Source organism: Hemiscyllium ocellatum, chromosome 4, assembly GCF_020745735.1.
Source record: "Hemiscyllium ocellatum isolate sHemOce1 chromosome 4, sHemOce1.pat.X.cur, whole genome shotgun sequence".
Lineage (NCBI taxonomy): Eukaryota > Metazoa > Chordata > Chondrichthyes > Orectolobiformes > Hemiscylliidae > Hemiscyllium > Hemiscyllium ocellatum.
In genome coordinates, this window is record NC_083404.1 from 6,994,622 (window position 1) to 7,011,795 (window position 17,174).

General features: G+C 39.2%; 2 protein-coding genes across 5 annotated transcripts in view; both read right to left on the reverse strand.

Moving 5' to 3' along the window:
- Positions 1-1,787: 1,787 nt before the first annotated feature.
- Positions 1,788-6,399, reverse strand: LOC132815277 (transcription factor 24-like). The gene is made up of 3 exons (XM_060824101.1): positions 6,132-6,399; positions 5,133-5,589; positions 1,788-2,528 (listed from the first exon to the last, which is right to left on the reverse strand). Exons 2-3 carry the CDS (start codon positions 5,553-5,555, stop codon positions 2,418-2,420), a joined length of 534 nt encoding a protein of 177 aa, XP_060680084.1. The 5' UTR covers positions 5,556-5,589; positions 6,132-6,399; the 3' UTR covers positions 1,788-2,417.
- Positions 6,400-12,029: 5,630 nt separating this feature from the next.
- The window catches only part of ppp1r42 (protein phosphatase 1, regulatory subunit 42), a 117,252-nt gene continuing 112,107 nt past the window's right edge, over positions 12,030-17,174 (reverse strand). For all 4 annotated transcript variants that reach the window (XM_060824104.1, XM_060824105.1, XM_060824103.1 and 1 more), the window contains one exon: positions 12,030-12,252. In XM_060824104.1, coding sequence (XP_060680087.1) covers positions 12,178-12,252 — 75 coding nt within the window. In that variant the 3' untranslated portion in view covers positions 12,030-12,177. The remainder of the gene's footprint in view (positions 12,253-17,174) is intronic.

The following is a 17,174-nucleotide window of genomic DNA, read 5'->3' on the forward strand; positions in this document are numbered from 1 at the left end:
TCAATCTCTGGCTTGAAGACATTTAGCGTCCCGGCCTCCACTGCACTCCGCGGCAATGAATTCCACAGACCCACCACTCTCTGGCTGAAGAAATGTCTCCGCATTTCTAATCTGAATTGACCCCCTCTAATTCTAAGGTTGTGCCCACGGATCCTAGTCTCCTCGCCTAATGGAAACAATTTCCTAGCGTCCACCCTTTCCAAGCCATGTATTAGCTTGTAAGTTTCTATTAGATCTCCCATTAACCTTCTAAACTCCAATGAGTACAATCCCAGGATCCTCAGCTGTTCCTTGTATGTTACACCTACCATTCCAGGAATCATCAGTGCGAATGCTCCAGTGCCAGTATGTACCTCCTAAGGTGTGGGGACCAAAACTGAACACAGTACTCCAAATGGGGCCTAACCAGAGCTTTATAAAGTCTCAGTAGCATATTGCTGCTTTTATATTCTAACCCTCTTGAGATAAATGACAACTTTGCATTTGGTTTCTTAATCATGGATTCAACCTGCATGTTTACCTTTAGAGAATCCTCGACTAACATCCCTTTGTACTTTGGCTTTATGAATTTTCTCACCGTTTAGAAAGTAGTCCATGCTTGTATTGTTTTTTCCAAAGTGCAAGACCTGGCATTTGCTCACATTGAACTTCATCAGCCATTTCCTGGACCACTCTCCAAACTCTCCCATAATTCTTCTCATAATTACTGGGTAATTAGTGGGTATCAGGGGTGATGCATACAGTTTCACACAGTTTCAAACCGATGCTACAAAAGATTATAAATCAGATTTAAAAGTTTATGTAAAATCATGTATCTGTCTGAATATATTTGCACCGGAATTAACATTTCACAGTTGTTACCAAAATAGCAAGTGCAAAATAACATTCCATTGAAACTTTAACAATGGAATACTTTATATTTCAAAGTATCAAAATTAGGAAGAGATAGTGTCATTCGATAGTACCACAGTCAATGCACAAATACGAAGACTTGCCGAGCCAACATGTGCATATTTTTGCATGTTCATCAAATTACAAATTATTTTCAGTAAGAGGCCTTTCTGAGCAGTGCCGTTCAAGAAGAATTCAAATTCTGAATCATAGATTTGTATAAATGTTTAAGTGAAATCCGCGTTCTTTCTCGTTGTAAAATAATATGTGTTCTTATCTGTCAACCCCAGCCCCCACAAATAAGTAAACCAAGAAAATACTTTTATTAACAATTGTTGGAAATACTGAGGCGTCTTAGCGAGCTATACTAAAATTATGAAACAAACAATCGAAATATACTGGCCGGTTTATTCACGGTCAATTTGCTATGATAAGTTAAATGTAAGTGCAAATTGTTCTTTCAAAATGTGTATATATGTCTGCATCCTTGAAAACAGTGTAATCCAATGTAACACCCCAATGTAAACACCCCAATGTAACACCCCAATGTAAACACCCCAATGTAAACACCAATGCTTGCCGACCTTTCTCAGTTGCACCTGAAAACATTCGTTTTGTTTCTTTCTGATCAGACGCTGCCTCATTTGTTCGATATTTTCCGGGTTTTTTTTTTGTTTTTATTTCAGATTTCCAGCATCTGCAGCATTTGATTTGTATAGTACAAATACATGCTTGTTTTTTTTTGTTCTCTGGTTAAGAATGATCATTTTTAAGTTTGATGTTTCTAATTTTAACACATTTTACACACAATTTGATTGATTCCACTTGTGTAATACTTGATATAAATGTACTGTTCAACTATCCGCTGCTGTAAAAACGTTTCAAACACATCGAGGTTGAATGAAAATGGAGCACTTTTATTTATAAAAAAAAATTAATGATCTGAGAAAATGATGCACACATTCACAGTAGCCGGGCGTGCACAATGTTACACTGCTATTTGTTCAACCTTGTGTTTAGTGCAATTGAAATTGAAAGTGCATAGCCGATCAGCCAGGCCGAGTCTTCAGCACCAGAAACCAAACCCAATCATGTCAATACCATGAGGCCGAGAAGTCTTTCGAACTGAAAACGTGAGGTTCAGCTCTTTACAAGTTTGCAGACATTACTACTTCTCAATCGGCATGTCCAGATTTGTTTGATATAAAACAGATGGGAGGAAGGTACGAGCATAGTGTGTACGCATCGTCATCGATATTTACAAACTGTTTAAAGTAACACCTAGCTCATAGTTCGCGAAACATTGGGAGACTATACTTTGAATATACACATTAAACGACATAGTAAATCAATTTCAGATACGCCTTAGTTCAATAATTGCACTGATTTGTTTACTAATTTCTTTAAGATTTCTTTATCTTGAAAATTGGTAGTTTACTCTCTAAGGAATTCAAAGCAGCGGCGAAGATGACAATAGTAATTTTAAGTATAAACACCGTGCGATGAACTTTGTGAAGTGTCTCATCTTAGACAGGATCCGGGCTGCTCACCGCGGCTTGAGTTTGATTTTCTGATTGACCAGAATTCAGAAACTGACCTGTTGCGCCAACATACAACCGGGATCGCATCGGCCACTTCTGAAATTCAGAAACAAAAAAAAACAAGTTTATATTTCGCTGTCTGGAAGCGCCTAGTTTTTAATAAAATCGACGTGACTGTCAACACAGTTTGATTTTATTGGTACTTTTGTCAATTCTAGTTTGTTGCAGCGAAAATGTTTTATTTTGGAAATAGCTGTAGAAGTGAAATGGAAATTCTGCAAATTGAAATGTTGAGTGCTATAGAGTTAGAACCGCTGGTTATAATTGTTGGGACGAGTTTTCTGTTTTTCTTTACCGGTTCTCATCCAATTTTCACCCAAATATGAAACTGCACATAGCTCTTCTACAGAGGAAGTTTTAAAAAGCCTTGCGCTACCCACTCCGCTTCTCAGTCACTTTTTCAGAAAACTTTCATTTTATTGTTGTTGTCAGTTCTAGTGTGAACAATTAAATTACATTTTAGTACCCAATGTCATTAATAAACAATAAGAGGCAATGATGTTGTCTGTGATTAGACAGTGGGACCGTCAACAAAAATGATAACGAGACACCATTGTTGAGGAATTTGAGTTATATCTTACAGAGCTTTATCATGTCCCGTGTTTTGATTTAAACTTACAACATATTATTCCTTGCCAGACGTGTTGATACTTCCAAGTTTTCAATTACGAGCCTTTAAAATAGCGGGAAGAAAATAACAAAGAAGAGCGGATGCTGGAGATCAGAAATAAAAACAGAAATTGCTGGGAAAACTCAGCAGCATCTGTGGGAAGAAAGTGGAGTTCTGTAGAAGGGTCACTGGACCCTTCTGACCTTAATTCTGCTTCCGGCCCCCCACTTAACATTGCGAAATTCCTGTGATTTTCGGCTTCATTTAAAGGGCGAAACATTCGAAAACATCATTTTGACTTCAACAAAATGGAAATAGTCTTCACTCAACAACTACAATAAAATGTATATACAACGCAATTTAATGTTTTCATGCTGTACCGAGCGGAATTCAAATTGCTGAAAACGTTAATATGAGGGAAACAAGGATGTTGCCAGGGTTGGAGGATTTGAGCTACAGGGAGAGGCTGAACAGGCTGGGGCTGTTTTCCCTGGAGCGTCGGAGGCTGAGGGGTGACATTATAGAGGTTTATAAAATCATGAGGGGCATGGATAGGGTAAATGGGCAAATTCTCTACCCTTGGTTGGGGGAGTCCAGAACTAGAGGACATAGGTTTAGGGTGAGAGGGGAAAGATACAAGAGAGACCTAAGGTCCAACTTTTTCACGCAGAGGGTGGTACGTGTAGGGGATGAGCTACCAGAGGAAGTGGTGGAGGCTGGTACAATTACAACATTTAAGAAGCATCTGGTTGGGTATCTGAATAGGAAGGTTTAGAGGGATATGGGCCAAGTGCTATCAAATGGGACTAGATTGGGTTGGGATATCTGGTCAGCATGGACGGGTTGGACCGAAGCATCTGTTTCCATGTTGTACATCTCTATGACTCCAAGTGGCTAAGCTAATAGCATAATCGACAGCAACCTCTGAACTGAATGTTTGTGCCAGAATACTTCCCATTATATTGGAATTAGCATAATTTTGGAGAATTCCAGACAAAGTTCATTTTCGTTAAATTGACATTAATACCATATTCAGCATTAGTGGTGCTGGAAGAGCACAGCAGTTCAGGCAGCATCCAAGGAGCAGCGAAATCGACGTTTCGGGCAAAAGCTCTTCATCAGGAATTGTCTACCTATTGTGATTAAGTATATTTATCAGCTGTCGACAATTTGAATTGGATTAAGTGCGGAAAAATTAATATGTTATCGACAAGACAGGAATATTTTAAAATGTTGTATCCGTTACGTTCGTCCAAATAAGTCATGGACCTGAAAGAAATAATGTTTCCACAAATGTTTTCTATCCGGGCCAGAGTTCCAAAAGACTTAAATTGTAGATTTGGTGCATTTTAAACCAAATCGGTGGATTTGTCGTCAACACTTCCAAATCAGTTGCAATAAACACGGACACTTTGATTCCACCCTGGAATTAGAACTACTTTAGAATTAGGTTACTTTCATAGAATACCCACTGTCTTGAATTTATAGTGAAAAAAAATTAAAATCTAAACTGGGATTTCACATTTTATTAAGCTACAACTCTGTAACACTGCCGTGGAAGTGCTCAGCGTGTAGAATAATTTGTATAGATTGAAATTTGAGTGAACTGTGAACCTGTTTTCAAGTTTATAATTCGTAGCGTAAAGGAACATTAGAGGAAATCTTTTCCAACGTATATTTCAAATAATCACGGTCTGTCTTTCTGCGTTGGACTGTGTCATTCAATCAGTAAAATCTCTTCAGCAAAACAGCCCGATGGAATAAATAATTCCTAACGTCCATGCTTTATAAGAATAATGTTGACGACAACAGTTATGGAAAAAAAACATATTTCACTTATTTATTTAACGGATAATTCGGGTGATTATTGAAAATTATTTGATTTTTGAAAGAATGGCCACGATTATTTCACACATGTGTAAATGACTAAAGCAGGTAAATAAGCAGAAGGGGATGGGAGGGGGGCATTTAATTTTGAACCTATTTTAAAATCCTTCTCAGCACGTGGAAGGGTATTGCTGATTCCTTACTTTGACAGGATGCAGATATCCGTCCACTTTGAGGGAGTGCATTAACTCAGCGGATCTCCGACCCTCTCCGTCCTCCAGACTTTCTTCTAGGGTCCGGGTCAAATGTGCAATGTAGGTGGTGGCCAGAATTAAGACGTCCAGTTTGGATAGCTTGGTGTCCGGAGGGACTGACGGCAGTGTTTTTTGTAACTCGAGGAAAGCATGCCTGAGGGTTTGCACCCGGCTCCGCTCCCGGGCTGCATTCGCTGCCGCTGGCCTGCCCCGGGCGCGCACCACCTTGGAGCGAGCTGACAACTCCAGGGGCTTTCGGGTGGGACAGATCACAGCTTCAGGATCCGAGCTGGGGCTGGAACCGGGGCTGACCTCGATCGTGACTTTTGGAACAGCAGCGGAATCCATAGGACCTTTCTTAGGTTGAACCATTCCCCGGATCCAACATTCATGAGAAAGCGCCAATCTGAAAACAAACAATCTTTCAAAAATGAGCATAAGGTGGGGGTTTTCCCCCCCAATTGCAACACGTTTGGAACACCCAGTTAATTATAATTACTTATAATCCCAATCCCCCAAGTAAGTCAATTATCTTATGTAAATACCAATTCCCAAAGTATTTTACGATATAATTATCTTATAGCAGTGGAGCACGTTACACGTCGAAACCCCGGGTTATCATTCAGTGTCCAGTTGTATAGTTGCTGGTTGGAGTAAACTGTCGGACAGTCTTTGCGTTTTCAAATATTTTACGCGGAGGTACCAATTGGAAAACGCAGGTAAGTCTCTGCCTTTTGTGCATGAGATTTTATATTCAGAAATCTGAGCACAGAAGGTAGGAAATACTTTAAATAAAAACAAAGTTGGTAACTCTTCCGATGCGAATTTATGCCATTTTTCTAAAAGCAGAACGATGTACGATAAATGTGGAACATGAACTGATCCACTGACCGAGGGGAGAGAAACGCGCCCGTGTGTGTTACATAATAGGTTTTTAAAAAAAATTACCTTTCTGCATCAATCGAATAACCGATACACTGTGTGTTGTCGAGGGTTGGCTCAGACGCTATGACAAGCTTTCCATATCTAACCGTGTTCTCCCGCCAGTTGGAATTCAGCAATGGACCTGTTCGATCCACTGAGGTGAACCTTTTTATAAAGCAATGCTTGTAATGATTTCAACTTCAAATACTGCTGGCAGACAGCGTTGAGTGCACACCTGAATGGGCCCTACAGCCTCTGGAGCCATTCATTGACAGCACAGAGTACTGACAGTTTCTTCACGGAAAACCAATTAATCACTTGTGTAGCCACTACTCACTAACAAGTAATGGGACACCCAAGCCAGCCTCCTTAAAGAGACCACATCCTATTTTGTGACCCATGTAGACTGCATTTAACAGAAGAAAGATTTTCAAGCTTTAATCTGATTTGAACAATCTGGTTAATACATACTCTATTTTCCCAACCAAACTGAATTATCAGGAATAGAAAACCTGTTAGATTTTATAAAGGCGTTGCTGAGTACTGTACACAGAACCAGAAATTAATCCGTGATTCTTCTAGAAGGTTAATTGATGACTTCTTTCTGAAAACACAATTCATCAAACACATGTTTAACTTGTTTTTTTTACTGACTGCAATAAAGATTGTTGTTGTAAGGATGAAGTAATAACTCTTTCGCATACAAAATCCTTTTTGACGATCAGTATCAAGTTATATTGCCAGAAGACACTAATTTTCGTTCTGTTTTCTTTCGAGTTGCGAGTTAAATTAGCTCTTCCCGTCTGAATGCCGACCTGTCAGTTAAAGTTATACACAGTTTCTGTTCTAATCTCTTTTGGTAAGTTTACATCGCCAACGTTATGTTTTGGCACCGTGTACTTTAGCGATAACACAGCAGACATTGCAACGTGGTGTCTGTGGTTTGTGATGTAAGTAAAGGGCTACTTAAACTCCTAAATCAACGGAACTTCCATTGATACTACAGTACGTAAAGAATATTCTTATGTTTTCATTCAGCAGACTAACAAAAAACATTGAGTAGTAATTATTTGAATGATGTTCCAACTGTCAGAAAGAACATGTAGATACACACTGTGTTGCTACCAGATTTCTTATGCGAGGATAACTATCCAGCTGACAACTCAGGGCCTAACCGCCGCGTTATGTATTAACTGGAATTAAAGCTAAAACCAAGCAGTGTTCATTGTCCGAGCAGCAAACCCTTTTGCAAACTGGTTTGATTTTTATAGCTGCAAATGTGTTGCTGGTCAAAGCACAGCAGGTTAGGCAGCATCTCAGGAATAGAGAATTCGACGTTTCGAGCATAAGCCCTTCAGCGTCATAATTTAAAAATGCAAGTCAATGTTATGGATGAATTCTCTAACCATTGGAGTAAAAACGAATCAAAGCATCACTTGTGTTACATAATAAAACGGGCAAACAGGAATCAAATATTATCGTCCGATTTGTTATAAATACAGAATATGATCAGGACAGTAACGTATTGCAATGCATTTGGCGTCAAAATTTTGGGAGCGATTGGTGTTAGTTTCATCATGAAACTCATTAACCAGTTAATTAGAAGGGGTCAAAACAGCAGAATATTTTCCAGAATCACATACATATCAAGACCGTGAACTTTCATCGTCAAAGCGAAATAGGATTCTCTCTCCGAAAACAATTGTCCAGTGCATTAGAGGCATTTACTTGATTCCCCCTTTACTTCGGCAATGCTTGCGAATTCTCTTGAGGAATTGCAAGACTAAAAGCTTCGACAAAATGCGATTTTTTTCAACATTAACAAGGTTTTACGACGCCAGATTTTCCCGAATAAAGTCGGTATTATTGGCCTGCTGAAAGCAGCCCACAGAAACAGATCTTTTAGAAAGGCAGAACTGTCATGTCAATTGTTAATGCTACCATTAAAGTTATTAGCCTAAAATATGTTCAGAAAACGATAAAATTGATCACAGGCAACAGAATAAATTATAAGTGCGCACCAAATCCAAAACATTTTTTACGTGAGATTACAATTTTAAAAAATTCGAATTTTCTGTCCTTTTTCTGACAAATACTAAACATTTTGCAGGAAAATTGAATGTAGTTAATGTTTGCTAACGGCACTACTGTCAACACAGTATCGAATGCGGCTGAGATATTGCAACTGAGATATTGATAGACCAATTCATTAGAATTGGATAAGTACATAATGAACATTTAAAGATTGTCAACAGATTAATGGTGAGAAATATCTGTTTAAAACAAACTAAAGCAAATTCAAAAACGTCGAGTTATGGTTCTGGTGACGAGTCCTCTTGCCTGAAATGACAACATTGTTTCTCTCTTCAAGGATACTGCCTGAATGGCAGGAGGCTTCCTGTATTTTCAGTTTGTTTTTGAATTTTAGTTATAGGGAGTGATTCTATTGCATTAAATCATTTATTCAAATATATCTGTCGTAATCTATTTAAAGAGTCATCCTAAATAAATACGTTACCAGTGTAATGGAATGCATCGCCCAGAAATAGATGTTCTCAGATATATATAAAATCTGACTCTGAAATAAAACTATTTCACAGCTGTCTAATTGCGAGCCAAAGTTAAAAATAACATACCAGGTTATTTGGAGAGCTCTCAGAGCTCCGAAAGCTAGTGCTTCCAAATAAACCTGTTGGACTATAACCTGGTATGTTATTTTTAACTTGGTCCAATACCGGCTCCTCCACATCATAATTGTGAGGCAGACGGGACTGCGCTCTCAATGATTGCATGTATTGGAAATTTAACCACGATATTTGTGTGTTTGGGAATGGGATTTTAACAACATTATAAACAATATATTTAATTCGAGCTGGTGATTCAGTTCAAGGATCAGTTTTATTTATTGATTTGATACAACCTTTCTCTGTGTAATTGTTATTCTTTAATTATATATCTGTGCATGCAGAAACCTTTCTCTAAACTAATCTAAGTCAATGTGAGCTAGCACATAATCCCAACAAAACAGTGCAGGTTTCTTTCCCCTAAACTCACATTTAGCTTGCATCGTTATGACAACTGAATCTATAAAACGTATAGCTAATATTTTTGTTTTAAGGCAAAGCTCTTTTTCAGTTCGGATTATCGCAATAAAATGGCAGTGTACTGATTTTGGAAGATTAGACAAAGAAAATAGAACTTGCCTTAGTATGAAAAAATGAAAAACACTAAGATAATACTCAGACGTTTAGTAAATAATGATCAGCATGCGCCAGATGCGCCATCTTTAGAATGGTTGAAACTGGTTGTTAAAAAAATGGAAATTCCTTCAAAATGGACACATTTTTATTTAGTGACCCAGATTATCCGGGGTAAGAGTTCAATATGCAAATTCTAAACAGTCAGTCTAAAGAGACTCTAACAGTTTCCGAGGATCGAGAACATTTCAGATCCTGCACTTTTCTCGAATCTAGAGAGTACCGGTGGCAGAAGGAGAATCGCAAAGACACTCAAATTATTCCAAGGTAATGACTGGAAATAAGTTGAATAACATAAATATAGATAAAATAACACGAATATAAAATAATCAATTAAAGCAGCAATACATTACTGATTATATTGGAGACTGGTTCATGGAATTAATTTGTAAAGCAACTGAAATTATCATATTACTATTTTCAAAATTTCCTTTTCAGCGAAAGGATAACAAATATTTTAGGAGATAAAAGTTATCTAGGGTTACGGTTAAACATATTCCATACCACAAGTAATATCAGCTCTTCTAGAATATACGTGATGTTTCATATTTAATGATAAGAAACTAGTGCTAATAGTGAACAGTATTAGTATTATTTAGACTAATTTACTGCTTTAATATCAAGATTTAACTAGTGATATAAACAGAAATACGGAAGAACTGTGAGCTAGAGCAATACCCGCCCTAATTCGAATATAATTTAACTCATGAACAACAAAAATCACCGGAATCTATTTAGCTCACGTAAGGTCATGCAATATTTCTCATTATACATCGTCCATTAAAAAAAAGTGTATTGTTTTTTATTAAAATGACGAAAACATTTTATATGTTCTTTAAATTCGAGAACATGATTAATTTACTGGATAAGTTTACATATTACTGAGAAATAGCTTTGTTTTACAGTTGTACGTTCCATCATTGATACGGGACATTACCTGTCTCCCTCTTGTATTTATTTACAGTAGGGATTAGGAACGCGGGCGTTTAAGTGTTATATTGAGTACACCATCGACGTATTTAAATTTGAACGATAAAATGTCCTTATAAAATGTCCCCAAATAACCCCATCTCTTAAATTACTGTCGACTTAACACCGACAAAAGTTTCAAAATTTAATTCGTGCATGGACTTTTTGACAGTTTAAATAACGCTTTAAAACACTGACTGAAGACAAATGTATCTGTGCTGTGTTGCGCACGGCGTCAAAATGGTCCCGATTATTGTAACATTTCATTTTCCTTAAACGCAGTCAGTGTTAAATATTTGTTATTTAGTTTAAATAGAGATAAAAGATTGCTCACGGGACAAAAATAGCGGCGAGGAAAGGATTAGATGAACAATGTTCCAGTGTAAGTTTCTGATTTTGTACTTTTCATTTAGAGTTTATGATGTTTCCGATACTTTGAGATTCAGTGGTCACACATACAGACTGAAATAGACTAAAAGCACAAACTGAAACAAAGATTCAATAATCAGGTGAATCTGAAAGTAATAATTTTACAGCAGGCAGCTAGAGTTTTAGACATACTAATGTGAACTCTGCACAAGGGTGGAGAGCGCGGCAAAATATCCTATCAATTATCTTGCTCTGTCCTCGGGCCAGTAGCATCAAGTGGACAGCAAAGAAAGTTACCTCCGATTACAACGGGATCTTGACCCAATGGGCCAATGGGTTGAGAAGTGACGGATGGAGTTTAATTTAGATAAACTTGAGATGCTGCATTTTGGGAAAGCAAATCTTAGCAGGACTTAATGGTAAGGTCCTAGGAAGTGTTGCTGAACAAAGAGACCTTGGAGTACAGGTTCATAACTCATTGAAAGTAGAGTCACAGGTAGATAGGATAGTGAAGAAGACATTTTTGTATACTTTCCTTTACTGGTCAGAGCATTGAGTATAGGAATTGGGAGGTCATGTTCTGGCTGTACAGGATGTTGGTTAGGCCACTTTTGGAATATTGCATGCAATTCTGGTATCCGTCCTATCGGAAGGATGTTGTGAAACTTGAAAGGGTTTAGAAAAGATTCACAAGGATGTTGCCAGGGTTAAAAGATTTGAGCTATAGGGAGAGGCTGAATAGGCTGGGCCTGTTTTCTTTGGAGCATATTAGGCTGAGGGGTGACCTCATTATAAAATCATGAGGGGTATGGATAGGATAAATAGACAAAGTCTTTCCCCTGGGGTGGGAGAGTCCAGAACTAGAGGACATGGGTTTAGGGTGAGAGGAGAAAGTTATAAAAGGGACCTAATAGATAATTTTTTTCATGAAGAGGGTGGTACATGTATGGAATGAACTGCCAGAGGAAGTGGTGGAGGCTGGTACAATTGCAACATTTAAAAGGCATGGGTATATGAATAGGAAGGGTTTAGAGGGATATGGACCAAGTGCTGTCAAATGGGATCAGATTAGATTAGGATATCTGGTTGGCATAGGTGAGTTGGACTGAAGGATCTGTTTCCGTGCTGTATATCTCTATGACAAATTCTATTGTGACAGAATTTTAATATTACCAAACACAGGAAAGTGAAGCAACAACATGGTGATCTTTTTGATCACAACCTAAAATTGAATTCACAACTTGTGGCATTTTTGGTACTGAATTGTTTAGTATATATGTTTATGAATTTACTCACCCTAAATATTATTTAAAAAAAAACGACAAAGTACTTCAACAGCAAATTTAATGGAATAAATTTGAGTAAATAATCACATTTGTATCCTTTCAAAGTAAAACAAAACATGACTAATGCATTTCCATCATCAGTGAACAGTGATTACATCGTTTGGGTCTTTGATCTCACAGTTGGCAGTGTCAGTGATGTTGGACCTGAGGTTCAGCAATATTCTGCTCTGACACAAAGGAGGAAGCTTTCCTTAAACCGTGATTCTGTGTTAAAAAAAATACAATTATCAATGTTCAACATAATGAACAATTAACCAAAGGTACAAATATTTTCAATACGACTATTTTTGTACTGAAATTTAGTAATAGTTGTTCCCAGCCTCTTCCACAATTTTAGACATGTTAAACTAAAAAGTAATTTGCTGTCAAGGAATGTAAGCCCAGCAAGGTTTGCTACCCATCCCTACTTCCCTTGAGAAGGTGGTGATAAGCCACCTTTTTTAAATCCTGCAGTCCATCTGATGGAGATACATTCACAAGCGCTTTTACGAATATGAACCAACAACAGTGATGGATGGCTGATATAGTTCCAGTCAGGGTGATATGTGGCTTGCAGGGGAATACAGATACATCAACTGCCCTTTTCTGTCTAGGTGATATGAGTCATAGGTTGGCAAGTGCTGCTAGATGCATTCCTGCAGCAGCAAGAGGATGTTGAAAGGTGGTGGATAGAGTGCTGGTCAAGTGAGTTGCTTTACCTTGGATATTGTTGAGCTTCTTGAGTGTTGATGGAAAATATACAATCATACGCTGGAGTTGCGTTTTGTGGATGGTAGAGAGGTCTCAAAGAGTCAGGAGGTACGTTACTTGCGACTGAATGCCTGGTCTCTGACCTGCTCTTGTAGCCACAGTATTTAGATGGTTGTTACGATTTAGACTTCGGCCAAGAGTAACTGTACAATGTGGATAGTGGGGGAAATCAGTAATGGTAATGAATGCCATTGAATGTCAAAAGGAAATGTTCAGTTTCTTTCTTGTTGGAGACGTCACTGCCTACTTGTGTAGCACAAATGTTACTTGTCATTTGGTGGCTCACATTTAGATGTTGTCAGCTTTCCTTGCATATAAACATGGACTGTTTCAGCATTGTCGGAGTCACAAATAGAATTGAACAATATGCAATCATCAGTGAACATTCCCACTTCTGACCTTATTTTGGGTTCAATAAAAAAATTAGGGTCAATAAATAAAGATCTGTCGAGTCAAGTTTGTAAAGAAAATACAAGTCCAACATTAAACCTAAATTTGACTTGTTGAGCACAAGAATACATGAAGGGTGTAATTATAGAGTCAGACCAGTAATTACAATATCCGTTCACAGTGAGCAGCATCGTTCTTACACCAGCAAGCTGCCACCAGGGCTGTCACATACATAGAGCTCCACTCTCAATCACTGAAATGAAGTATGGATACTGAGTTAAAAAGAATCGACACTAAAGTTATAGTAACAAAAATACCATAAGCTTCCATTGTTTATCAGTGAACATATCATTATAGACCATAAGTCCGACAATTATTTGCACTGTATAGTACCTATAATGTAGCGAAATGTCTCAGGCATTAGATCTCAAGCCACTAGATCATAATTTGGAAAAAATGATACCAATGAAATTTGGATACATACTAGAAAGTTGATTATGGATGCACCCTAAGAAGAACACATGGGGAAGAGGTGTGGAGAAGCTTAAGCAGAGAAATTCAGAGCGTAAGGCCTCAACAACAGAGAGCACTGGTGGAGCAAAGAAACTGGTGGCTGCATGTGAGGCCAGGATTGGAAAAGGGCCAGGAATTGTAGGATGTAGGGAGGCTCAGCGTTTGCAGGGGTAGGGCCCTGTAATTTGTAAATAAATATAAGATTAAAACTAAGGCATAGGTGAGCACAAATGTAGGTGAGTGGATTTAGGGGTGGGTAATAGAGTCTTGGTGCAAGTCAGCATATGACGAGCAGGGTATTGGATGAGTTCAAGTTAATAAAAAATGGAAAATGGGAGACCCATAAGACACTGAAGCAGAAATCAAGCCATTCAGCCCTTCGAATCTGTTTCGCCAATCAATCATGGCAGCATGGTGGCTCAGTGGTTAGCACTGTTACCTCACAGCATTAGGGACACAGGTTTAATTCCAGCCTCAGATGACTCTCTGTGTGGAGTTTGCACATACTCCCTGCGTCAGTGTGGGTTTCCTCCGGGTGCTCTGGTTTCCTCCCACAGTCCAAAGATGTGCAGGTTAGGTGAACTGGCCATGCTAAATTGCCCATAGTGTTCAGGGATGTGTAGGTTAGGTGCATTAGTCTGGGGTAAATGTAGATTAGTTGGGGATTGGTTACTTTTTGGAGGATCGGTATGGAAATGTTGGTCTGAAGGGCCTGTTTCCACACTGTAGGGAAATGTATGATCATGGTTGATAAGTTTCTCCATCCTCCCGCTTTCTCCCCATAACCCTTCATTCCCTTGATACTCAAGTATCTATCTATCTCAGTCTTAAGTATGCTCAATGACTTGGCCTCCATGCCTTCTGTGGCAATGAATTCCATAGATTCACTACTCTCTGGCTTAATCATCTTTAAATCGAGGCATAGCATTGGTATTCCATTTCTGAGTTCCCTGACCAACTAAGAGAGTGGGCAGTTCATGCACCAGATCTGTCAAAAGAAGGATTTCTAACTAAAGGATCTTCATTCATGGTCAGAAAGGCACAGGTATACATAGAAGCTTAAGAATGCAGCACCTCTAAGGCTGGAGAGGAGGTTGTTTGGGAAGGTTGTGGGTTTCCTCCAGGTGCTCTGGTTTCCTCCCACAGTCCAAAGATGTTGTAGAAAGTATGACAAGTTGTGGTTTAATAGAATTCTGGTGCTGTGAATGGTTCACAATGACTCATGAATGTCCAATTTCGTATTGCTAGATCTGTTTGATGAGCAGTCAGCACAGTCATAAAGTCATAGAGATGTACAGCATGGAAACATACCCTTCGGTCTAACTTGTCCATGCTGACCAGATATCCCAACCCAATCTAGTCCCACCTGCCAGCAACTGGCCCACCCTATCTAAACCCAGGACAAAAGTTTGACCACACATTCATATAGGCACCGAGACCACCTACTTCTACAAGGTAACATTTGACTTTACTTCTTTTTAATTCATTTATCAAGGGTCAGTTAGCTGGACAGCTGATTTTCAGTGCAGAGTGATGCCAACAGCGTGGGTTCAATTCCCACAATGGCTGAGGTTATCATGAAGAATTCTCTTTCTCATCCTTTTCCTTTGCTGTGGTGACCCTTGGGTCAAATGACCACTGGTTGTCACTCTAATGAGACAGCACACCTACAGTCTGGTATAACTATGGTGTCTTTACATTTGAGAGCTCATCTGTTGCTGAAACCCTCATATGTCTACATAATTATTCTAAAGTACTACTGATTGATCTCCCAAACTCAGTGCCACACCACACAATAGACAGTATCCTCAATGTGAAGTTGGAATTTTGTCTACAAGGTGCTGTGCATTGGTTATTCCTACTAATATTCTCATGGACTGCACTGCTATAACCAGGTTGTGAGGATGAGATCAAATAGACATTTCCATTTTTTTGATTCCCTCCACACAGGTGGTGAAGAAGGCATGTGGCACGTTTGCCTTCATTGATCAAAGCAATGAGTACAGGAAGTGGGACATCATGTTACAACTGTACAAGAACATGGTCAGGCCACATTTGGAGTACTGCATACAATTCTGGTCATAGAGTCATAAACAAATACAGCACAGAAACAGACCTTTTGGTTCAATTTGTCCATGCTGACCGGATATCCTACATAAATACAGTCCCATTTTAGATTAGATTACTTACAGTGTGGAAACAGGCCCTTTGGCCCAACAAGTCCACACCGACCCGCCAAAGCAGAACCCTTCCAGACCTATTCCCTTACATTTACCCCTTCACCGATCACTATGGGCAATTTAGCATGGCCAATTCACCTAACCTGCACATTTTTGGATTTGTGGGAGGAAACTGGAGCACCCGGAGGAAACCTAGCCAGCCCACAGGGAGAATGTGCAAACTCCGCACAGAGAGTCACCTGAGGCGGGAACTGAACCCGGGTCTCTGGTGCTGTGAGGAAGCAATGCTAACCACTGTGCCACCGTGCCACCCACGCCACCGTGCCAGCATTTCGCCCATATCCCTCTAAACCTTCCTATTCATTTACCCACCCAGATGTCCTTTAAATGGTGTAATTGGCGCCACCTCCACCACTTCCTTTGGCAGCTCATCCTAAGCACGCATCACCCTCTATGTGAAAATTACTTCTCAGGTCCTTTTTAAATCTCTTCTCTCTCACCTTAAACCTTTACCCTCCAGTTTTAGACTCCCCCATCCTAGGAAAAAGAGCTTGTATATTTACCCTATTTGTGTCCCTCATGATTTTACAAACCTCTATAAGATCGCCCCTCAGCATCTGACACTGCAGGGAAAATAGCCCCAGCCTATTCAGCCTCTCCCTATAGATCAAACTTTCTAGTTCCAGCAACATTCTTGTAAATCTTTCTGCACCTTCTCAGGTTTAACAATATCCTTCTGATAGAAGTGTGACCAGAATTGAAAACAGTAATCCAAAACTGGCCTCATCAATGACCTGTACAACCATAACATGACATCCCAAATCCTTTACTCAATGTTATGGCCAACGAAGGCAAAATGCTTTCTTCATCACCTTGTCTACCTGTGATTCCACCTTCTAGGAACTATGCACCTGCACCTCAAGATCTCTTTGTTTAGCATCGTTCCCCAGAGCCCTACCACTTGCTTTTCCTTATAGCCTTTCTTAAATAATGGCACCATATTAGCCAACCTCCAGTCTTCTGGCACTTCATCTGTGGCTATTGGTAACACAAATATCTCAGGAGGGCCAGCAATCTCTTCCCTAATCTCCCAAAAAGGATTGGGAAGCACGCGATCAGGTCGCGGGAATTTATCTACCTTTACGTGTTTTAAGACCTCCTCCTCTGTAATATGGACACTTTTGAAGATATCATTACTTATTTCCCCAAGTTCCCTGGCTTCCATGTCCTTCTCAACAGTAAGTACTGAAGGGAAATATTTGTTTAGTATCTCCACAATCTCCTGTGGTTCCA